At 42.1% G+C, this 25,335-nt stretch overlaps 2 protein-coding genes and 1 long non-coding RNA gene across 7 annotated transcripts in view; 1 reads left to right on the top strand and 2 right to left on the bottom strand.

The window, feature by feature from the left end:
* Positions 1 to 16,357, bottom strand: part of LOC119187804 (uncharacterized) — a 214,571-nt gene extending 198,214 nt beyond the window's left edge. For 3 of the 4 annotated variants that reach the window (XM_037435890.2, XM_075878856.1, XM_075878855.1), the window contains exons 1-3: positions 16,078 to 16,357; positions 5,849 to 5,909; positions 5,709 to 5,752 (exon numbers count right to left, since the gene is read on the bottom strand). In XM_037435890.2, coding sequence (XP_037291787.2) covers positions 5,709 to 5,752; positions 5,849 to 5,879 — 75 coding nt within the window. In that variant the 5' untranslated portion in view covers positions 5,880 to 5,909; positions 16,078 to 16,357. The remainder of the gene's footprint in view (positions 1 to 5,708; positions 5,753 to 5,848; positions 5,910 to 16,077) is intronic. The other variant, XM_037435889.2, reaches the window with a different exon arrangement.
* Positions 6,189 to 15,328, top strand: LOC142776028 (uncharacterized). Its single transcript, XR_012887243.1, has 3 exons — positions 6,189 to 7,787; positions 7,919 to 7,992; positions 15,194 to 15,328. It is a non-coding gene; the product is annotated as an uncharacterized LOC142776028 (long non-coding RNA).
* Positions 16,358 to 17,784: 1,427 nt separating the features above from the next.
* LOC142776027 (uncharacterized) lies at positions 17,785 to 23,947 on the bottom strand. Of its 2 annotated transcripts, XM_075878854.1 has the most exons (8): positions 23,861 to 23,947; positions 23,067 to 23,179; positions 22,758 to 22,980; positions 21,571 to 21,755; positions 20,985 to 21,123; positions 20,841 to 20,915; positions 18,088 to 18,208; positions 17,785 to 17,888 (listed from the first exon to the last, which is right to left on the bottom strand). In XM_075878854.1, exons 1-8 carry the CDS (start codon positions 23,925 to 23,927, stop codon positions 17,873 to 17,875), a joined length of 939 nt encoding a protein of 312 aa, XP_075734969.1. In that variant the 5' UTR covers positions 23,928 to 23,947; the 3' UTR covers positions 17,785 to 17,872. The 2 variants fall into 2 exon arrangements, with proteins under 2 accessions (XP_075734969.1, XP_075734968.1); XM_075878853.1 differs by lacking the exon at positions 23,861 to 23,947 and having other exon boundaries at positions 23,067 to 23,854.
* Positions 23,948 to 25,335: the final 1,388 nt, after the last annotated feature.

Raw genomic sequence — 25,335 nt, 5'->3', positions numbered from 1 at the left:
TCAGGTGGCGTGGGACGGAGTGATGCACGGTGAAGCAGTCGTGGAAAGCAATCACTCGCTTCTGCTGTCTCAAGGCATCTGCGTAGCGAGAAGCCTTGTTGACCTTCGTAATGAGCACTGCGACGTTTTTGTCACAAACTTCAGCTACTAGTAACGGCACCTTTTTCCTGGAACTGTCATCGCCTACGCCAAACCAGTCGCCAATGTCACCGAGTGTTTTGCTTCCGAGGCCATCGGCACTGCTGAAGCGCCTTTCCGCAGCGTAGACATCAATCCAACGCTTTCTGAAGCGAACAAGCAGCGTTTGAGCGAGCTGTTGCTGGAGTTCCACAGATGCTTTGCACGTTCTTCGAAGATACGTCAAACACCGATAACGAAACACCGTATTATCACCTATGACGACACGCATCCCATACGGCAGCAGCCTTATCGTATTTCGCCAGCCGGATGGCACGCGATTCAAACGCAGGTTAAGGAAATGCTTCAGGATGGCGTGATACAGCCTTCAAGCAGCCCTTGGTCACCAGCAGTCGTTCTTGTGAAAAAGAAAGATTGAAAAAGAAAGATGGCACGCTTCGCTTTTGTGTCGACTACAGGAAGTTGAACAATGTCACAAAGAAAGACGTGTATCCGTTGCCCCGAGTCGATGATTCTCTGGACAAGCTGCGACGCGCGAAGTATTTTTCGTCCGTCGTCTTGAAGAGTGGTTATTGCCAAATAGAGGTCGATGAATGTGACCGGGAAAAGATCGCTTTTGTAACGCCGGATAACCTTTATGAATTCAAAGTGCTCCCTTTCGGCTTCTGTTCCGCTCCAGCTACATTCCAGCGAATGATGGACACCGTCCTGGCAGACCTCAAGTGGAAAAGCTGTCTCGTCTACCTCGATGATGTCATTGTGTTTTCAGAAACCTTTGACTAGCATCTTCGTCGCCTTCGGAATGTTCTCGAAGCGATTAGATCGGCCGATCTCACACTCAAGCCTGAGAAATGTCATTTCAGCTGCGAAGAATTATAGTTTCTTGGTCACGTCGTGAGTGCCGTTGGTGTTCGGCCTGATCCTGACAAAACTGCTGCTGTCACCGCTTTTCCACCTCCAACTGACAAGAAAAGTCTTCGAGGATTTCTGGGTCTGTGCACGTATTAGCAGTGCCTTATTGAAAATTTTTCTAACATTGCGGAGCCACTAATACGCCTCACGCGTGATGACACACCATTTGCCTGGGCTGACGAACAGCAGACTGCCTTTGCGGAACTACAGCACCGGCTCTCTTACCCTCCCGTGCTTGGCTATTTCGATGAAGATGCTGACACTGAAGTACGCACTGATGCCAGCAATATTGGTCTTGGAGCTATTCTGGTACAAAGACAAGATGGCATTGGACGGGTAATAGCCTACGCAAGTCGCACACTGTCTCGCGCAGAATCTAACTATTCCACATCAGAGAAAGAATGTCTTGCGGTCATTTGGGCAATTACAAAGTTTAGGCCATATCTCTATGGAAGACCATTTAAAGTGGTGACTGACCATCATGCTTTGTGCTGGTTGACCAATCTACGAGACCCTTCAGGACAATTAGCACGATGGAGTCTGCGCCTACAGGAATTTGATGTCACCATCGTGTACAAGTCAGGCAAAAAGCATGAAGACGCCGACACACTATAACGAGCACCTCTTCAATCCACCAGTACTAGCGCAGAAGAGGACGGCGCCTTCGTGGCAACTCTCAGCGGACCGGATCTGATGTCTCATCAACGAAATTATTAGGGTATTAGGGGCGAAGCTTCTTATGGTCGAGGCTTGTCCGTTGGCGTTAACATAGGCGTTGTGTGCCATAGCCACAGCTTACGATGATGCTGATGATGATTAAGAACAAGCATGTTCCAGACCAAACATTCTCTTTCGGCCATCACAGCACAGTACATGCAAGGTACCCACTATACGTCATGACGAAGATGACGACCATGAGCATGAGGATCATGAACAATGACTGGCTTGTGCAGTATACGACGTCTCGATATGCTCTACGATGCATTCTGCATGACTGGAAACAACCAACAACCACCAGGGAAATGTGCCCTGACCTTGCCTTTGTCCACAACAGGCTAGATCCGACACCACAAAACAGAAATAATAAAGGCACAGCGAAATTCAAAACTCCGCACAACACTACTGGTTATGACCAATGCACAATGTATATAAATGTACACTACTTGGCACTCATTTACATGCGTGAGTGGTCAATGTGACAGGTGATTTACGGTCACGCCAAACAATCCCACTGCTTGCCCACTCATCATTCACTTCGTGAATATGTCGGGATGGTTTCTTTCTTTTTTTTTTTCATTAACGTGGGTATCTGTAGTAAGCAGAAAAAAACTAGTACTCTAATGATTGGAAATTTAGAAAGTATCTAACTGGACACTTTGCAAACTGATCAACGTTCTCATTAAAGTCTTTTACCCCGCTTCAATGATTTAAAAGTCAGATAATTAAACAAGCCTAATTAGGCAAGTAAGAAGAGCATAATAAATAGTGTGCCATACACCAGAAAATACTCAGCAACATGCATTAGGTCGCATCGTCATAGAGTGCGTCAACACTCTGGCTAGAGGTAGCTGGGGAATCCTGTATAACACAATATTAAAAGAGAACAATGTAAACATTCAGCATTTTGGAAATTTTTGAGAGGCATTTAGGGCAGAAAAATTACATGATTATTATTCAGCTTTGAGCACCTTATGCAAATGTCATTGCTTTTTAAAAAGTAAATCAAATTTGGCACTAAAACGAGAAAAAATTTGCTGACTTAATACACTGTGACGTCATTCTGCAATATTTGGAAGGCTCCTACACGACCAAAAAATTTTTTACGGTAAAGTATTCAACCAATTTACTGTTTTCAATCCAATCAATATTCCCTATTTATTTACAAATGTAGTTGAGATGCATCGCCAATGGCTGAGACATTTGGCATGGAATGACGCACCTAAGACTAGCAGCAGTCGTGCAAATAAGGTACCCGCAAAGCGACTAGTCTTGAATGGCCGCTTTGGCTGAGTCCCTCACTGCTCTGTTTTTCAGGCACGCTACTGCAGTCTCAAGTTTCTGAATTCACATGTGCAGGAACAGGACATCAGTTTACAGGACAAAGGCAATGAGAGCAGACATGAATTCTATGTAGTGATGGGCACAGGTAGCACACAGGTGCGAACACCAGTCGCTTTGAGCTGGTTTTTTTTTTTTTTTTTTTTGCCAGTTGGAGATAGTCATATAGCCAGTGCTAGTTTAAAATGCGAATGAGCCTTAAAGGGACACTAAAGGCAACTATTAAGTGGACACTGATTGTTGAAATAGTGGTCCAGAAACCTTGTAGTGTTACTTTTATTCACATAAAAAACATTGCCAACAACGAGGGACAAGAAAAGAAGGAGACAGTGGCACTGACTTACAACCAGATTTATTTGCTGGAACCGCATAATACATACTTGAGCAGTATCCGACAAATAAGAGAAGTGACAAATCAAAGAAAACAGAATTCACTTAACAACCAAGTCATCATCGTGATAACGCGCAATGAACATCACGTGTGCCAACGTTCTGAAGAAAATCGATTTCTTTTTCTGATAGAGCAATCGAAGGCTTGCTGACACATGCACTGCCCAGCCTTTCTATTTCTGCAGCCTCATAAATTTCGCGTATCATCTGGTTCTGATGACGCTTGATGACGGTACAATGCTGAAAGTCGGGGACACAACCACAGTCTTGGCAGTGAATGCTGAGGTGGCCCGATACTGTAGAAGAGACATTGTGAGCGTGCTGTTTCAGCCCCTCATTTAAACACCTGCCTGTTTGGCCGATGTACCACTTGCTCACAACGCCTCTTCTACAGTATCGGGCTACCTCGGCATTCACTGCCGAGACTGCAGTTGTGTCCCCGACTTTCAGCATTGTAACGTCATCAGGCGTCATCGGGACCAGATGATGCGCGAAATTTATGAGGCTGCAGAAATAGAAAGGCTGGGCAGTGCATGTGTCAGCAGGCCTTCGATAGCTCTATCACAAAAAGAAATAGATTTTCTTCAGAACGTTAGCACGTGTGATGTTCATGGCGCGTTATCACGATGATTACTCAGTTGTTAGGTGAATTCTGTTTTCCTTGATTTGTAATTTCTCTTATTTGTCAGATACTGCTCAAGTATATATTACACGGTTGCAGCAAACAAATCTAGTTGTAAGTCAGTGCCGCTGTCTGTCTCCTTTTCTTGTCCCTCGTTATTCGTGCTGTTTTTTATGTGAATGATGTCGTACCAACTTGCCCAAGCAACCACGTTAGTTACATTTATGCCAAATAAGGGCTTATTTTGTAATAAATTCCTGTTTTAGTGGCCCTCATCGGGTTAGCGCACTTCAAATCACCCGCCTCAAAAAGCAAACCGACTCACGTCACTGTAGCTGCGCACAACGTTGCCGGCTTTACTGCGCGGTCGCCGACACTAGTAGACATAACAAAAGCAGCGGGAGCCACAGCAGCAACAACGGCCATTGATTAATTGCCTGTCATTAGCTCCGAGACAGCAGAAGTGTTTTGGTTCAACTGCGCCCTGCTAGATAGCACGACTTGTCCAGTGTAACCATGCAAAAATCGAATTTTCGGACCATTCGCTCCATACACCATACAAATGTCTGGTGGTTCTTTTTTTCATTAATCAAACAGAAATGAACATGCAGCATTTTATTACATCTCTTGATGCACAGAAGATTCTTTATTTAGTGCAGCTAGATCGATTACTAGTGATTGCCACTGATATTGTAGGTGGTTCGTCTGACGTCATCGGCACCATTTTGAGAATGTCCTACTAAGGCGCATGTTCTCTTGTGCAGTTACTTCAATTCTTCAGTAATTAGGGTGCTGCTGATGATAATATTGTCGTTTTAGATGTTGTCATACACTGAGTCCCATTCTGATGTAAGTTTTTATTTGACTTTAGTGTCCTTTTAAGTAGGTCCGCTAGTAACAACACTATGCTGGCATCAATGCTTTACACCTTCTGCAAAATTATACAAAGGCACCTCACATGGCATAATACATTTCACCAGAATGAAACAAATCTTACAAGCATGTGCAGAAGGTGCAATCATGCATGTTGATGCTAGTGTTATATTACTACTGATTTCTGTTCCTAGCTGCGAGCACATCAGCTATCAGCTTTGAAGGTACTGATAATGTGGCATCTATCTTGGCCCAACTGACTGAAACTCGGAAAGCCCACTTTTTAAGGCTCACTGCATGATGAAGTCTGCTTACACAACTTTACACAAACTATAACACCTAGATCTCTTTTGGATGTAAAAATAAATGTACACCAACAGATTCTCAGCCATATTTTGCATAAAAGCGCTCCTTAGTAATATTCCTTACTGTATGTTTTCATGTGAACATGACAATGTGCAGATTCCAAAGACCACATTAAACGATGTAACAAGGATACTATTAGCTGAACCGATATAGGAATGTTTTCTACAAAAAAACACGTAAATATTATTTAAAGTATGGCAGGAAGCGTGAAAGCTTACGATGAAAAAATCTGCAAAGGGGGGTTGTGTCAAGCGAACGTTTTAACGCGACCCCTGTTAACAGATATTTTTCACGTTTGCATTCTATATGAAAACGGGTTAGTCAAAAGAAAAAAAAAAGGTGAGCATACCTTGTCTTTCAAATCATTCAAGGAGGAATGAATTTCTTTCAGGTCTGTTGAAGAAAAGTGTCAGGAATGTTTATTTCCACATAAAATTATTTGCAAACAAGCACTAAAAGCAAAACATTGATTAAGCATAAATGACTAACCTAACCAAGCTCCTTCCTGATCTGCATTCATGTCAGCCCGTCAAAAAAATGTCCCCACCTCCTGAAATAATACAAAGCAAGAAATAAGTTTCAAAGTACTGCCACAAAATAAAGTATTAAATGTTTTCAGCATGTCAAAGACAGTGGCTTAGTGTTATGTAAAAGCTCCTGATGGTTTTCTGCTGAAAAGACCACTAAAAAAATTGTGTATGAATTAAAAAAAAAAACAGGTAAGAATAATGTGGCTATTGTGTTTTGGGGAAGTCTGAACAGAGCACTGCATGACAGTGAATCTCGGCTCAGGCCTGGCATTCGTTGAAGTTCACCCACCTAAACCTGGCCCAGCGACTTAAAGAACTGGGTCCGGCCTGATCCAGAGAAAATATTTCACCAACCTAGCCCGGCCCGACAAATGCCTGACGCAGTAAACTAGGTGGTGTTGCCCAAACATGAAATCGACCAAAAGTCATTTCAAGTAGCTAATAGGTATGTTTCCTTGGCACCTGCCTCACTAACGAAAACATTAACTGGCAGTAATTCTTTGCACAAGATTCCATGGTGGAAGTAGTTGAGTGAAGATACTGAGTACAATGAATGCTTGTTCGGCAGCACAACAACGCACTATTTCTTTCTCCCTAAATGCAGTAGGGAACGACTGAATGAAATAAACTTTTATTGAGCCTGCAAGCTCTGGGTCACTCCAGATAGGAGGGTCCCTTATTTCAGGAACACTCTGGGCGCAATCACATGAGCTGTCATTGGTTGTACAGGTTCCAGGTGGAGATCCCGGTCTCCCTTGCCTCTACGTTTGCAGGAGCGACAGGCTTAATAGTGGCGTCTTCCTGGCGCCATGAGCTGTTGAGGAGTATGAGGTACATGTGTCTGATACATCCCAGATTGCGTAGTTATAGGCGTAAATTGTTGGACATATGTTGTGCAAGAAGATACCATGGATCAAGATATTCCTATGAAGTCTGCAGAATGCAGTGCTCTTCACATTAGTCAACTTCAGGGAAGGTGGTGGGGTACTCTTATCATCTTCAGCAGCACTGCTGGAGAAGAGAATTGTATGTCATCGATACAGTCTCTGGTTCTCCTTTAAACTACCATGATTCTGATAGGGCGGCAAGAGAGGCCTGATTAACATGAATCCTCAAGCGAGTTTTGTAGCATTTATTGTAGCAAGAAAAAGTGATATGCCGCATGACTTCTGTTTCAGTAGGAGCACAATAAAAACAGAGGGGACTGAGAACCGAATGCTCTGTTCACTTCTTGTTTTATTGCGCTCGCCAATGAAAGTTGAAGAAAGCTCTACCAACGAACCCAATCGCACACATTTCAGCATTTGTAGTCCCTGTCTTGAGCGTAGTAGCCCATTGCTGCAGTAATAACAAATAAAGAAAAAAAAGGCAAAAATTTATTACTTTTGCTATAAATAAACTAACTTTAGGTATAACGAATGTGTGCACAATGTGCTCTTTTTAATAAATGTATGCAGAGCCAAAAGTAAATAAAAAAACATAGAAAAGATAATGGTATTTTCATAAATCACACTACCACTACTGTGGTTTCTGTCCAAGTTTCTTATTGCATGGCTTATAGTTCATTTTCTCCCACATTATTCTGAAAAATGAAACAAAAATTAATTATTCCAAGATTTCGGCTTTAACGACACCCTGCACTGGTGCATCACATATCCTGCTGCGCTTAAGTTTCTTATACTGATTGTGCTAGCCACAGGGGCGCAGAAATCTGCCTTGCAAGTTTCAAAGGCGTTGGTGCTCGTTGTTCTTAGACTTCCTCCACTGGAGCATATTTCGGATGTCTATGCGGACCACTGCAAGATAAGGAGAGCTTTCCAGCTCCTCCCTTTGCTTCTTTGGATCACCTCCTCTTATGAGCCTCTCGTTGGAGGTTTTGGCAGCACATTTTATGCGTGGTTCGCGCCATGCTCTTTTTCTCCTGTTATAAAAGTGCATGCCTTCTTAACAATGTTGTGCCAGTAGAAGGTGGCCACTACGTTGATAAGATTGGCAGGAGTTAGACAAAAATATTTCAATATGTTCTCAGGGTGCGTTTCAATTGGGTGATCAAGGCACACATAAGCAACTCAACGCTTCCTCATGGAGTGCATATGGTTCAAGGTAAGGATACATCTCCTGGCACATTATTCAAATTGTCTGTTTTTGAGCCAGATATTTGGTCAAACAAATATACTTTACACCACTCCCTGTTTAGATAGACCTATGCAATTCATGCACTTTGCACCTCTGTTGACACTAATGTAGCTCTCGCAACAAGTGGTGAAAAGGATCAAAGCTCACACTGTACCAATGTGAGCACACAATTGATTTGATTGATTTGTGGGGTTTAACGTCCCAAAACCACCATATGATTATGAGAGACGCTGTAGTGGAGGGCTCCAGAAATTTTGACCACCTGGGGTTCTTTAACGTGCACCCAAATCTGAGCACACGGGCCTACGACATTTTCGCCTCCATCAAAAATGCAGCCGCCACAGCCGGGATTTGAACCCGCAACCTGCGGGTCAGCAGCCGAGTACCTTAGCCACTAGACCACCGCGGCGGGGCAATGTGAGCACACAAAGCAGCCTGTGCACGTCCATATTGCATCAGGTAACTACTGGGACTTGTGGCAGAGCCACAGCAAAATAATGTCTCTCTATAATGATTCCATGTAATAAGACTCCATGCATACTTTTTGTTCTAGTAGATGGCTGGAACTTCCAAGAATGTTTCCCACTCCGAAGCTCTGTGATCCCTCTTGCAATGCCAAGTTTCATGTATAAATTTATCATATTACATTTATAACTGCATTCAAAAAATAACATTTGGGATATAAAATGTAAGAATATAAATTATTTGGGTTTAACATCCCAAAACCACCATACGATTATGAGAGATGCCATAGTGTGGGGCTCTAGAAATTTAGACTACCTGGGGTTCTTCAACGTGTGCCTAAATCTAGGCACAAGGGCGTAGGGATATAAAATAATAATGAAATGTAAGTAAAGCACAGAACTATAAGATGTATATAAGTGCCTAGTCTTTCTAATTTTAGCTCGTCTGCTTAACATAAATCAAGCAGCCCCATCAGAAGGAAGCCAGAGAAGTTTGGTATTTGTTCCTCAAAGAACTTCTCCAAATGGCATGACCTACATAAAAACTTTTTTATATATATAAATGTGTAGAACATATAAACAAGAATGCACAACGTATGTAGAACAATTTTAAGAACAGAGCAATGACCAAGTCGACAACTTCAAACCCAGGCTCAACCCTAAGCCCAAAGCTTACCCCCGTGTTCTAGAACGTCCCTTCACTCAACGCTTCACCTTCACTTGAGAAAGCTGATGGGAGCACCGTCTCTAGGCACGGCAAGTCACTACATATCAGCAATAATCTGCTGCAATTCTAAAGTAGTGCAGCGTCATTTGGAGCCGAGCTGTGGCGCAGTGCTCACCTCTGTCAAGCGAAGGGTGAAAGTCGAGTCGAGGAACATTTGTGAATACGGGGGTCAAAATCCAAGCTCTCCATGAAACTACTTGACCCAGCCTGCCCTAGATTTTCGAGTAGACCTGAGCACGTGCAGTGCTCTGCGTTGGAACACAAAGAACAAGACAGCAGACTCATTAGCACAAGTACCAACTAGGGATCGTATCCTTTGAGGTGCCTTGTCATTCCACCTTTACTTCGATAAAAACTGAGAGAAAGCGATCTCGTGCAATACAGCAAAGCACTTGCCCGACTCACTTGTGCTGTCGCAGTATGGCAAGATTGTGGCCACTACAATGCCACAGTTGCAGCATAAAGCTTCAACTTCTTAGTAGTGCCACATCTAATCAATAGTAGCATCTTATTTATGACTCAATCAAAATGTGCATATTACAACAGTCATGTTACCTGAAATTGTCTTCTAACTGTACATTTGTCTAAAAAATGGCAAACATGCCCTCCACTGCTGTCCCATTTAATGGAAGAATGACACCTTTTCTGGCAGCCCCGCCATGTATTAGGGTACGCATCAACTGTACCTGTTATACAAGACTACCCATATAGATGACATTATTATTCTCGTTTTTCCAGTCCGAACCTGCAACGCTCTTACTCTGCATTTTGGAACTGATCACAAGGAAAGACAATGATATTCACTACATTCTTGAGGAATACAAACTCAGTAGCATGACTACAGGGTGGGCAACTATCCAATAAAAGCAAGCAAAAACATTCTTTCACAACTGCCTTAAGGGCACAGGGTAGGCAACAAATCTCCACCCCTCCGAAAATTACTGTGCTTTCAAGTCAAAACCTTTGCAATAGCTTTCAGCACTGAAAATTATACCCGTGTTTAAAGATGGCTAGAGATTTAAACAGTCACCCAGCAAATGGCATTCATGCGGAAACTGCAGCCAAACTGCTTTGTGAAAACATGAATGTAATTGCTCCTATCCGCGGTAACCTCAACACTTAAAATGGCCCCAAACAATCTCTGAAAATTCAAAGAATCAGCACAATATTCCTTTCTGGTGTTTTCAGTCTTTTCAGCACCATGCACCAGCAGTTTATTTCTAAGATGTTATGAGGGTGCAAGCTTTCGACTGCTGCACACACATCAGTCGTGAATTGTCTCCTGTCCTGTTTTTCCATACAGTTGCACACCCATTCTGCCTCATCTCGCATGATTAACGTATGCAATCAATCATGGCATCACTTTGTTTTGTGTGTTTTCGACAGTGCAAGGACACATAAATGCGTGTAGCCAAAATGCACTAAATCCTGATAAGTCCAATGCTTGACAATTACATTGTTCACGTATCTTCTAAAGAAATAACTGGCCAGCAGAAGATAGTAGCTGTAAGAAGGGCAGCTTAGACGAGAATATTTTAAACAGCTTTCTCATCTTGGAACTCAGAGTGGTTTAAGAGCCCTTCAAATTTCAGGATCGTGTGGAAGAAGACTGAAATAGGCACATAAATATTCCACGTGTTTAATGTCTTTTTGCATATAACTGTATTGAGATTTTCTCAGCGACACTGTCATCTCTGGAGAGTACTTCGCAATCATTTCAGAGGTTTTACATGCCAAAACCATGCTATGATTATGAGGCAAACTGCAGTGGAGGGCTCTGAATTAATTTCAACTACCTGGGGTTCTTTAACATGAACTGGCATGATTTATTTATTTATTTCTTCCTTCAGTCATTCACTTAACTCCCCCTCAGAATAGAAACGTATACTGATGAGGGGAGGCACATATAATAAAAACTGTCATGTATACAAAATTAACAAATACAGAATACAACACATTTAAAACTCAATCACAATAGCATAAGCTAAAAATGCTATGAGAATACTAAAAACAATCAAAATAGTCATGTAGAAAGTGTTAGAAAAAAAATAGCTCGTTGAATACACACAATAAACGCCTCCCGCCACAATGGTCCAGTGGCTAAGGTACTCGGCTGCTGACCCACAGGTCGCGGGATCGAATCCCGGCTGTAGCACCTGCATTTTCGATGGAAGCGAAAATGCTGTAGGCCAGTGTGCTCAGATTTGGGTGTACGTTAACGAACTCCCAGGTGGTCAAAATTTTCAGAGCCCTCCACTACGGCGTCTCTCATAATCATATGGTGGTTTTGGGACGTTAAGCCCCACATATCAATCATCATTATTCATTACACACAGTGAACAAAGGTACGACAAACATATTAAGCAAAAAAAGCAATAAATAAAAAAACAAAACATGATAAGCATAGCAAACATACATGACATAACTTATGAGGCTTGCTATATAAATAAAATAAAAATAAAAATAAGGGATTAGAAAAAATAAGGAAATAAAACTGGTGTTACACAACAAACTGTGAATCACATGAATTTAAAATGACACTCTGAGGTGTAATTTTGAAGTTATTAGTGTTGTTTACACTTGTAAGTGATGCAAGTAGGTTATCCCAATATTTGCCCATTTGGGGAAGAAATGAATATAAAAAATCGACTGTGTTAGTGCGTGGAAAATTTACTGCCAGGCTATTAATACAAGACGAAATGTATGGTTGTGCCTGAATAAATATAGAATGTAGATAACGGTAGTGGATTTTATGGAAAAGACAGAGATGAGATAGTTTTCTGGTGCAATAGTGGTGCAAGGTATACGATAGCTTTCATGTAACTCTCGCACAATGATTGCACAGTACACAGTTCCTACTGCACAAAACTGCTAAGTACATAGGCCTCTTTTATGATTTCACCCCTGTCAAAATGCGACTGCCAACTAGGACTGAACCTGCATCTTTCGGGACCGCAGCCGAGCATTGTACAAGCACTATAACCCCTGTACCCTCGTAGTGATTAAGCAAAATTGTATTTAGAGTTGCACAGATTGCTCAGCTTTCATCAAAAATAGGGCAGATTTCTTTAAACTGATGCTGGCTTAAGATTGCTGGTAATATGCATATTCTGTATACTGCTTTGGAATCGCAAATCCAATCTGGTCATAATTTCTTAATTGTTTGTTCTAACACTACCATACAGGCCGCAGTTACGAGTTTAAAACTATGGAGAAATAACCCTTTTTTGCTGAAGTCCCAATGTCTACAGAATTTTATTCACCTATGCTCAAAGATGCAATACCGCAGAGGATACTGAATGGTCCAGCAGTATTTTTCTAGAAGTGGTACTGTATCAATCTGAAGCCACACTAGTATGCAGCCTCAATCTGCGGAGCGAAGCCCTCCACTACGGATGTAAATGACAGATGCCCAACAAGCTTGTCAAACTTTTTTTGCTTTGGTTCAAGTGACTAGAAAAAAAGTCTTGTTGTCTAACATGCTATTAGCTTCCAATCAGAAAATAACTTAAGTAATTCAGTCACATTTGTCATAAACAACACACATTAATAAAACTGACCTTTATCTTCTCACTGTGTTCCTTAGCCATGTGAAACATGTTTATGCCAAGCAAGATCAACAATGTCGTTAATACTTATACCAACTTACGTCTCGGCAGGTTTGGAATTGAAAACAAACTTTTGTCCTCAGGCTCAATTTTACAGCTCATGCAAGTATTTTATATTCATCAACACTATATCTACACCATGAACTACCCTTTCTATTAGGCACAGTGACATGAGAGTGAACGTTTTGTGCGCATCTTATGTGTGTGTGTGTGTGAGGCACACAAAAGGAGAAACCAAGAAAAAATGTAAGAAGGGGGTTTACAGGATTCCACACCTAATTACTAGAGACCGGATTTTAAGCCAATGCCTATATTGTTCCTTGTATTCGTATCGCCTGACTTCGATTTGTGAGCATAAATTAGAAATTAATATGAGCTTTTAATGTTCTTATACCACCTACAAATGCCCATTTTCAAATTCGGCCCCTATTTGAATGCTAGTTAACCTCAAATTTCACTTTCGAGTGCAGTTTGATATTGCCAGTGCAATTTGATATTGCCAGTACAGTTTGATTTTGCTTTCAAGTGCAGTTTGATATTAATGTAGTAACATTAAAAAGCTCGTTTCACAAAAATTCCGGTGTCGGTTGAGAACAAAAAATTTGTGCTGTCCATGAGCGGAAATTAGGAATATATGCAAATAACGAAATAACACACACAAACAAATCTTCAGTTCCAATGGAAACTGAACTCAAGACTTCTGCATGGAAAGTAGGTTTCATACCACAAACCCACGCCCGTGCTTGAAATTGGTTCACTACACTACATGAATGTCATGTACTGCAAGGAGTGTCATTACATGTAATATCATGTGACAAGCATAGAATCCCACCCGACATCCAAACATGTAAGTTGTGCAACCAGTGTTTGATTTAAAAACCAACCAATTCCAAACACAAAGGCATAATTAATTATCATCATCAGCAACAGTATTAACGGCGTGTGAAGTTGCGCAGGAGTGCCTTGCCTTACGGGTGCGTAGTGGGTACCCTTGGTACCAACTTGGAAAAGTAAGAATTATGTAATAGTGAGCACTTTCCAACTGTACTTGCAGAAGGCACTCTAGTATAGTCTGACAAGGCCAATATGCAAGTGCACAGACAATCCTTTTCTTGCGTCACACTTTAGATGTCCACAATATGTAGCGGAGCCATGCTAGCGATTGAGAAGGTGATGCAAAATGGGCACGATTATGCTATCGCCTTCTACTCCTGAAGGCAAAACTTAAGTCTTGGAAGTGTTTCATGTTACTAGGCAACAGTGACTGCTCGGAAGTCTATAGGATTCAACTTAGCCCTTTTGTTAGATATGTGGGGTTCAATGTCACAGAACCACCATATGGTTATGAGAGAAGCTGTAGTGGAGGAGTCCGGAAATTTCGACCACCTGGGGTTCTTTAACGTACACCCAAATCTCAGCACACGGGCCTACAACATTTTCACCTCCTTCGAAAATGCAGCCACCGCAGCCGGAATTTGATCCCGCAACCTGTGGGTCAGCAGCAGAGTACCTTAGCCACTAGACCAACACGGCAAGCCTGAGTCCTTTTGTTCAACCAACTTACAGAAAACAGCCGCTAGTAGCAGTGAAGTGGAAAGTGCCAGTCACTATATGCCGTCATGCTGACATGGCGCGAGCGGTTTGGAAATAAATCGTGGCGAGTCATCAGGAGAAAGGAGCGTGAAGACTAAAAGAAAAGAAAAATTTGATGTTCATGCAGCTTTCATTAGGTTTCTAATTTACTTCGTAAGGTGTTCACTGACAGGGGAGAAATACGAGGCAACCCTCCTTTCTGGTCTTTAAATGGTTTAGCTATCTGTTCCTGTGCTTCCCTTCACAGCCATACTTAAAAGAGACCCAGAAGTGTGTCAATTCAACAGTGCATGCTTGACTCGCTATGCTACAGGAAACACCATATTTTGCGAACAAGGCTGAAAAAAAAAAAAAAAAGACAGTTGCACGGCTATCCTTGGTTTTTATGCCTTCATATATTTTTTCTGTTTACTTGTCATATATACAGCTCGTTCATGTACTTTTCTTTAATTATTTGCATATAATTATTTAAAATTTTATTACACCTACATTTCCGACGATCGAGGCCAAAAATGTGTTTTGCAGGCCTATTTGCGGAGCCTAAATCGTGCTTTTTTAGTGCCTAGAAATCTGGCCTCTACTAATTACACATAGAAACATGTAGGAACATTAAGTGTATGTTGACAACACAGCGTGAAACAACTGAACATTTGCAGAAATCTGCAAGGTGGCTTTCCTGTAAAGTTGTCTTCCAACCCAAAAGATCTCATTCATAGACTGCTTTTCTCACTCATTGTGTTCTTGCCTTCCCCCCCCCCCCTCTACCCTCTTTACAGACAGGTGCCTCGTCCACCATACAAGGCACTGCGCCGTGCTCCGGACCAGGTTGCAGAAATTAGGTGCCTTTTCTCATCTTCTAACCACTAACACCACCACCACCATACGTTCCAGGCGGGACAACCAGATAGTAATTGTTGGGGGGGAAAATCATTTTGTCATACTCGTGTGTCTTCACTGGAATAGGAGTGGTAAAGGCATAGTGAGCGAGAGAAGCAGGCTGTGCACGAGTTTTTGGCTGAAAAAAAACTTTCAAGAAAGCAGGCTTGCAAATTTCTGTAAATGATCAATTCTTACTTTTATAGCATAAATATTGCCCCATGGTCTTGAAATCCCGAATGAAGTGTATTATGGTAGGTAACATAAAAAGTGGGCATTAATTGTGGCGAATGACAGAGCCTAAAGACCTCATGGAAGGCATATAGACGTACGTTCTGAGCCTGCTATTGGGTTTGCACAAGAATCTGGTGTTTTTTTTCCTTGTTTTTTTTATTATAAGTTTAAAACCGGCACTGCATGAACGTAACCACAGCTGCTAAGTGCTAGACTGGCACTGAAGGTTCTGCATTCAGTCATTAACACGGCATCACAAAGGGCCCTCTCTTTAAGACACCTGCATGTCGCATGGCTGCACTGTCTAAAAATTCGTCATGCGCGAGTTTTATAAAAGCTGGCTCTACCAGCGGCAGAGGAACGACCGCCAAAAAGACCATGTGTATCTTGTTCACAAATGTCGGGTACGGCGCAAAATAACGCGAACAAACGAGCAATTAATTAAGGAAGCTACAGAAGACCAGCGACAGAAAATAAGCAGGGGGCAATCCCTTCAGTTACTATTAGTAGTACAACTTCTACTGAGCATGGAACGAATACGAGCACGTACCCAGTCAGCAATTCGCTGGTCATTAGCACTACTGTCAGTTCAAAGACACCGTCGTTGAAAGCAACATGTCGAGCTAGCAACACGTCAAGTGCTCCTAACGATCCACGGGTGCACAATATTAAACAACTGATAACACTCCGCCCCATATACGCATAATGCGTGCGTCAAATACCAGCGGGGCAAAGCGGGACGTTTGAAAAACGGAAACAAAACATTCTACTACATGGTCCCTGGTTGCCGAGCTACCATTTTAACAATAAATCGCAGAACACCTATAATAAACTATGAGTGACATACTCACAACCCTCAGCACCATATTATTAATTTTCTGACGTAAAATTAACACGAGAAACATTATTTAAATAAAAAATGATTAAGAAAGCATTTTATATATATATATATATACATCTCGGCTGATTCTCCGGCGGGTGACAGTAGCGGCGCCACTGTAGTCCCATGGTACTGAAGATCGCGCGCGCCCGAGCCTGCGAAAGCGTGTAATTGCTCGTTTTTAGCGCATTTAATGCGTTTATGGGCCTTTATCAGTGGACGCACCAGCTACGTGCAATGGTGCACGAGTGAATATGCACGCACGCCGAAATTGCGTCTATACATTCACTGTTTCAAGAGCCTGCCGACCCACAAAATAAAAAAAAAAAACAATGTCAATCGGAATTTGCACGGATCCACCTAGCTTCTCACTCAAGCAGTGCTTTGAGCTGCGTTACATCATAAGTGGCACAAGGGAATCGGGCACCCCCATCACTTTGCGTATTTCCCCCGCTCTAGTTGTTACCTTTTCATTCCCTTTCCTTGCGTGTTCCGGTTGAGGTGTCCTCTTCGAGAGACAGTTATTGTTGGTGGGGTGGTAGAGAGTATTAGGAATGAGTGGCTGCTAACTAGAGAAACTACACACAAATTGATAAAAATAACAGGTGATCTTGTTATGATGACCGTTGTCTGGCTCAAGATTATCATGACTGAAAGATGTTCATCATTGAACGAGGCAGAAGTAAGCTACAGCGGGGATTATTTACACATGTACATTCCGAAGGATGTCTCTTGGTTCGATTGTGATGCGACTTCCGCGAGAGACGTTAACGAATTAGAGCACTTGGTACTCTATTATGGGAGAGCATACAGCCATCCAAGGATTCGCAGGGGGGGGGGGGGGGGGTTAGAAAAAGTGGTATAACAATTTAGAGTACTTCGTACTCTACTATGGGAGAGCTTAAAGCCGTCCCAATTTGCAGGTCAGATCGATACCATTTACGATGACCCAGAATGCTCGCAAAATAACGAAAGGTATACTCAGACGTCACCACACAGAAGCGGGCCCCAGTTAAAAAAAGCAATTGAAACCAATTGGAAAATTTCCACCTGGTCCAATTGGTTCCAATTGTGAATTAGTACACAATTGAGCCAATTGGACCAATTGGTTTTACACCAATTGGTTTTACACCAATTGGTATAGAACCAATTGGTCCAATTGGTTGTGCACCAATTGGCCCAACACCAATTGGACCAATTGTGTATAATTCACAAATGGAATCAATTGGTTTTATGCCAATTGGCTCAAATGGTATAGTATGGCATGACCAATTGGCATCTAACCAATTGGACCAATTGTTTATATGCCAATTGGCTCAAATGGTACAGGACGTATTGATTAATGAATGCATGTAGACACCTTTGACAAAAATGCAATTATTGTAAAACAGAACATCTTTTATTTACAAACATAATATGCGGTATCTTGCCATGCAGGTCCAGCACTTTGCTACAGCCACATTGGTTAGTCACGCTGCACCCTGCAGAAACAATAAACAAACAGCATTTGCATGAAGGCTAGTTTCATTACAGTTAAAAAAAAAGTGGCTCACAATGAAAAGTGGAATTAAATGCACTTTAGGTTCAATACACATTGAAGTAGAGCCCCAACTTATCAAGCCAAAATTTGTTTACTACTGAAGTTAAAAAAATTGCAAAACAAAATTGCGGTTGGTGTACCTCTTTGCCATCTTGTCGATGTCTGCGATTTTCTCTCCAACATAATGGTTCATTCGCTTCATGAGCGTTTGGACCGCACTGTCTGGGAAACCTTGCTTTTCCAAGCGACGCTTGTAGCAGGCTGTTAAAAAAAGGCATTTAAACATATATAAGATACACAGGTATAATTATTAACATAAAGCTAAATGAATCCATTATAGAATAAAAAATACGCTTTGTTTTTAGGCAGCTGCACATGAAAATTTTAGGTAGCATCTTCAGTGGTGTCAAAATGGCATCTCATAGCAGAAAAGATATCAAAAGCACTCATTATTACTTCGGTAGCAAAGCATTTTGGATATAAATGACACAAAAACAATGCAGAATATAGAACTAATGAATCTATTCATGAAGTTATCGTGAGAAATTTTTTTAAAACAGATTTTAAATGTAATATCAGTTAACCATCTATGAAATTCACCATTATGTATTTTCGCCTCATAAACTGCATACATCATGAGTGATACTATTAAGAAATGTCCCAGAAGAATAGACCTCTACCAGGGTACATCACAGTGCGACGTCGCTAGCGCACGTGGAAGGTGTGGTTGGCGAAGCATTACCTCTGGTGCCTCAGTGCAGTACGGTCGTGCGATGTTTGGGGAAAGTTTTTTTCTTTACTTTCTTTTTTCAAAGCCTAACTTCATGTTACAATGGCGACATCAGCTGTAGTACATGTCAGTGAACATCTAGCTGTGTGGTAAACTGCGTGATGAAATATTTGCCACGCTGGCTGTTTATCTTGAAGAAGTGAACACACGTGGTGGCCTGTGCGAGGAAAAGCGGCATCGTCTTGGAAAATGTGCACTCTATTGTGGAGTGTAGTGTACGTTAAAAGGCATCAACAATATCGGTTCATCTTGACATCTGCAAAGGTGAACCTGAGAAGATTGTGTGTGGTACGTGCAGGGTGAATAACGATGTGGCTTGTTTGCAAAAACATAGGCGCTTGTTTTGGGCTGGTGGCAGCGACCGGTTGTCTACAGAACTTGATTCAAGATTTTAGTGAAGGTAAATATGCATTTGACACGGTCATCTGCGAGTCTGTACATCTCAGCATTTGCGCTCTGTGCAGGAAAAAAATTGCATGATCACCGGGCTGAAAGATACCACTGGTAAAGCTAAATATACGCTTCGCCCCAGCGAGTACACAAACCCAATAAAGGTATAACTCGTTTTATCAGAGGCCTCATATGACTTCATGTAAAAGGCAGAGATTCTTGTTTCACATATACTTAGTACCTTTACTGCTCGATATTCATGAAGTGAAGATGCACACTAGAAGTTTGTGTGTTAGGTCTTAAGGGAACAATGTAAGTATGCGAATACCTTGTATGCATCAGATGCAGTGATGTGACTGTGCAAAAGATAACGTATGTAATTAAGTTAAAGAGTTTAAAAATGCATAAATTTTCAGAGGGGTATGAGGAATGTAGCTGACAACTTTGCTTTAATTTTCACAAGGATTTGTTAACCTCAGCCGAACACACGACAAAGTGTTTTCTTGTTTGTTCTTGTTTCTTTTCCCATTCATCTTCGGTCAGAATTTTGCGGCACGAGTGAGAATTTTCTTCATAACCTCTCGCACAGCAGCTCAAAACCTTGCTGCAGCCAATGCTGTGCCTCGTTTAAAACTGCGATGCACATGTCGCAACGAAAATTGGGTACATTTAGGTCTATACCATTACAATATTTCTCAAAGCATCCGTCACCGTGAATACGTTTGCTTTTGAAGAGGAAAAATGTTTTTTTAATGGCTGCCATCTATGGCAGCCTACAACAATTCACCAAAATTTCAGCCTGACGAATGCAGACACATGCAGCCCTGCTAGTATGTAGAAAGATCCCGCTAGCGGAACTTTCTTGTCAACCAGCCCCAGCGCCGTAGGAAGGAATGGTGGGCACAGTGCTCATAGTGACGTCACATTATTTGCAAACAGGGAGAGGTATCTATAAAAACACCAGATCTGTGCGGAAGGCACAGCACAGTCACAGCGAAAGCTAGAAGAGCGACCTTTCAGAGCCTTTTCGAAACACTCATTGGTAACTAGTACAAGCACACTTGCTTGATACCCACTAGGTCATTATTAATAAATTTATTTGGGTAGTAGGCCAGCATTTGCTATGCTGTTTTTCGTCATTCTTCTGAGAAGCGTGGTATCCGCTAAACACTTGCAAGGAATTTTGTGCCAATTTATGCAGTGACTGACAACGATGAGGAATTATGCCTAAAATGGGTATGCGCCACAGTTAATAGCTCAACAAAAACAAGATTTTGTAATGGGTTGGAGCATTGGATGACCCACTTACTACGCTGTTCACATTGTGCGACAACTGCTTGTTCTTTCGCTGTTTTAAAACGCTTTATAAGTCGTATTAACGCAATTGCTTTCTCGACATCAAGCCTGCCTAAGGCAAGTTTGCCAACAAGTCCCAAGCTCCGGCGTGGCTCAGTGGCAGAATACTGGGCTGGCACCCAGTGGACCAGAGTTCGAGCCCCACTGTGTCATTAGTTTTTTTCGCTATGTTCGCGCAAGACCTGAGTTGTGATCTCACAACAGCTTTCGCTGTAATATATGTGCATAGTACTGGGTCTTGGTTGAACTTCAGCACTGTAAACTGTGCAAAGTGAGGTAACTTAGTTATTGGTGCTTCATTAGAACACCATTTATGAGCTCACACACTGACGAAATGGGATATATGTTGATACTCACTTCGCATGACAGACACCTTCCATGGTGTCAATGGATCCTTTCTCGGCCGATTTGGGAAACGAGGACAATGCTTGCCTGCAGAACATTATACATTAAGCAATTTTAAACACTGCATTACTGGCAGTTCAAAGTACTGGAAATTACCTTGCAATGATCGTCCTTGTAGCTGAGCTGGATCCCAGATTGTCACCAGCAGATCCTTAATGAACAAAGAATCTTTGTCCCGAGCCTGCACACGACGCCATGTTTCCAGCGGAATTCGCAGCCCTTGTCCAATGTCAACCTGCAGAAAATAAAAGCAGCAGTAACACATGAGTGCCATTCACAATGCTTAAATTTAATGTACCATATATAAAGGTTTTCAATTGAGCAGAACTATTCTGTGTGAAGTTCACAAATAAACGCATGTAATTGAACAACAGCTTCTTGCTTATCACATAAAACTAATGCATGCTTTCCTTCAAATTTCACGAAGAAACACTGCAGCTGAGTCATTGAAGCCTTAGTGGTTTACAGTGCACTAGGGCAATGATACACCATGGTTTGTGGGCTGTAACTGGAACATGAGGAAGTGAACGGATCACTTGCAAAGAAAAACATACACCTGTCAAAGAACTAGGCCAGGCTTATGAGCTGAGGATTTCAAGTGTAGTTACTATATGATTGCTGTCATTATGTAGGCACTAAGCACAGCTTTTTCTAAAATAAAACTGAGTCTCAAACATCTCACCAAGCTACCGCCTGATGCACCAGCTTGCGCCTTCAAGGGAGAATGTGGGCACTCTCTGGTGGGTGATGAAGGGGGGGATGGTGTGCTGCTAACTGCTGGAAGAGTGATGTCCATGCTGTGTGGCAGAGGGGTGCCAGGGCTGTGGGACTGAGCAGTAGGCTCTGCACTTTTGTATCTACTGGAGCCTACATGAAAATTGCACATCAGAAACTGAAGTGAACCAACTAACATTGGAACATGGTTATTCGCTTAGAAGGTACATTTGCTACATATAGATGGGGACGAAGGAAGGACACAAGACATAGCGCTAAACTACATCTGATTATTCATTTTTGATGGAACGACCTATATGTACCAAACATGCCAATAACAGCAGTCTTAGTCCAAGCACTAGCAAAGAATAAAGTAAGCAAACTACACTTACCTTGCACACTGCCTATGGCTTATCAATGTTCTGAAATTCTACCTCATTTCTTAAGAGCGTTGTGGAAGCAAAGCTTTCAGGACACTTGTCAGAAGTGTATGAAATTGATTGCAGGAAAGATGCTAAGGCGCATTGCCGGGCTAGTTGGTTGGGGTTCATCATTTATATGGGTATAGCGCACCACCACAAGGACATAAAAAGATCTGCTGTATCTTAACATGATCTTTTCCAGGTTTTACCGGTCTACTGTTATTGTATAAATAGCATGTGTGATCGCAAATGAAACAGTAGTTGCAAGTTAGTGCTAAGTGTGTGTCTCTGTGTCCTTGTGGTGGTGCGCTATACCCATATAATCGCAGGAAAGAAAATGGTGTGAGGACCCCTTCCACGACACCTAAGAATGGACATAGAATTTTTGAACGCTGATAAGCCATAGGCAGTGTGTAAAATGGTGTGTTGTTTTGTAAAACTTTTTTGATGATGCTTGGCCAAAGAGTGCTGTCATAGGCTATTTACGTCCATATAATTTTGCTCCATCAGAAATTAAGCATCAGTTGTAGTTCAGCACTATATGCCTCGTGAGTTCATTCTTCGTCCCCGTGTATATGCGCAGTAGAGTTTAATGATGCAATACCAACTAGCCCAACAAAGCATCCTCGTGAACTTAACTTGCTAAATCATTCTTACACTCTTGTTTACAGAATATTCCTTCTACCAAGAGTGTGTGCCACCACTTCATATATAATATACCAATTAGACTTGCCTTCTCTGATCTTGACTAGGAGCTCCTTTTGGAGATCTCTGTTCAGCCCTCGAAGCTCTACGAGTTCCTCGTTCTGAGCATCTATTTTTTTTTGCATTTCTGCAACTTTTTTTTGGAGCTCATTCAGCTCAGCCTCCTGTGAGGGTGAGACCTTCACAGCTTTTTTCTTTTTTTGTAGAATTTTTAAAAGCCGCTCCCTACTCTCGGAGGGCTTGTCTTGTTCCTAAAAAATAAAACATGAGCAATAAAATACTGGGCAATATTTTCTTTTATGCTTGGTCAAGCAATTACATATAGGGTGAACCATACCTTCGATGGTGCAACATTGCTGTCGCCATCGCTGGCTTGATCAGAATCTTCAATTAGGGGCCTCACCCGCACCCTTTTTCGGGACACAATTTCCTTCAAGTCTTGTTCCGACTCTGGAATACACAACATTCTATTACAGTACAAGTCGTAAGCTAGAAAAACGGTGTAACTGAAGACTACCATAAAAGCAACATGGCCCAAGAGAGCAATATGATTGTAGCAAGAAATGTTAACCTAGAAAAACGTATCTGTCTCAACAGATTGTGATACATACATATAAAGGTTAAAGCTCTTTACATAAGCAAATGACACAAGCTCACGTGTTTGAAAAGGCAAACTAAAAGATTGGTGAACCATCAAGAAATATATTCATGTGTGCACATAATTTCGCGTGTACATTCGAATTTAATGGCTATATATCTGAATCAATTAAATGCTTGATGTCGTTTGATCACATAAATGACCACAGTGCACGCCATATTTACCTGGGTATATGACAAAGAGTGGGTGTACACGTGAGTGTACGCAAATATAATTAGGAAGTTCTACAATTTGTGCGTTCAAAGAAACCTAGAGCGCCTAGCTCACTTACGTTTTTTCATGCATCTGCCTGTTCTAGCCCCCTACATTAAACGGGGCACGTAATTTTAATTTTGCCGAATTGCACGAACTTCGATGAAAATCGCCCTGCACTGACGTATACACGATCGATTTATCGCACGTCACATCGTTGCTGCGTGGAGCACGAAACAATCGAACTAATTCAATGCAGCCTTAAAAATGCACAAACTTACCTCCAACCCGCAAAATTCTTGCGCGGTAGTAGGCACATGTGCCGGTGGAATCGGTCCATTTGACCATAACCCCTTCAGGCGCGAATTAAATCTGACGTAGCGAAAAAAAAATTTTGTTCAGATTATGAATACATAACGCTATTAAAGAAGGAATCCACAAGAAATTCAGAAAAAAATTCATTGGTTCAATTTTTCAATGGCGTCCACATATGTGGACATTGCGCCTCAAAGCAGTCATATTGTCACGTGACCGTTACCCAAGCGCGCGCACGAAGACGCAGGGAAAGGAAGACGACGAAGGTGCGCCATGGCTTGTGCGTGGGTTTTTCGCCATACTGCCTGTTGTATAGGCTCTAGTAAATACATATTTTACATCTCGCTTTCCTTGTTGCAATACCCATGAACGGTGGAGAAGAAGAAAACAAACGCTTTTATTTCGGAGGCTCGCAAATAATCATTGCAGGAACACTGCTTAGGAAGTCTTTTCCGCAAAAATAATCAGAAAGAGTCTATTTGGTATGAAACAAATAAAAACAGTCGTTCTGAGATGTCAGACAAAGGAAAATGTTGCATTTCCTGCAGCGGACACGGCTTTTGGATGTGCATTCCTCTCTCCGGCAGCGTTGTGCGTTAGCCATGTTTACTTGCTGCGGCCAATGATTAATCCCATCATAGCGAACAGTGCTGACTGGTAGTGGTGAAGCATTGGGTACCTTCTTTTTCACTGTTCGGGAGTTGTCATTGCTCGGACGTCCACGCTTCTTTTGTGGCTTATTGCTGTTCAGCAGGCAATTCGCGACGTCTGTTTGGAACGCCATCATGTCCAGTGTCTCTTTTCTTAGTAGCCCTGCTTTATTGGCATCCCTTAAGTATTCAAGCCAACTGTTGGAGAGCGCAAAAGATGCAAAATGGGAAATCACTCTCACAGGCCACTTTTTCGTTCGCGTCCGCATTGGGTAGAGGGACATGATGAAGTCTAGTTTGTCTACTCCACCCATGTATTTGTTGTAGTCCAGGACTACCTCTGGACAGTCAATGTCAACGTGGACCTTTTGGGATTCGCTCCATCTTCTCACGGTGCCAATATTTCCAACTCCAAGGTGGGTAGAAGCCATGTTGACGGTCCCGTTGTCTTGCCAACGAACAAGGACAACTTCGTCGTTCTGGGAAACCCGCTCATCATAGCTTCCCCGTCCTTCTTTCTTCATTTCCTTGTCTGTTTTCATGACGCATCCTGCCAAGCGGTTTCCCCTAATTGTGCCACTAGCCAAAATGCCGATCTTTTTTAACTCAAGAAAGAGCTTCACGGACGTAAAATAATTGTCCATGTAGCACTTGATGTTCTGTGCCTTCGGGAGGCTTTCAACAAGGCGCATTACGACGGAGCCACCAAGGCCAAGATGTGCATGTTCTTTGCTCACTCCCGTTCCCTTCCCTTGGTAAAACTCAAAGTCATGTGCAAGACCGTCAAAACT

Source organism: Rhipicephalus microplus, chromosome X, assembly GCF_043290135.1.
Source record: "Rhipicephalus microplus isolate Deutch F79 chromosome X, USDA_Rmic, whole genome shotgun sequence".
Classification (NCBI taxonomy): domain Eukaryota; kingdom Metazoa; phylum Arthropoda; class Arachnida; order Ixodida; family Ixodidae; genus Rhipicephalus; species Rhipicephalus microplus.
Note: the sequence above shows the minus strand (reverse complement) of the source record. Positions and strands in the feature narration are given on the sequence as shown.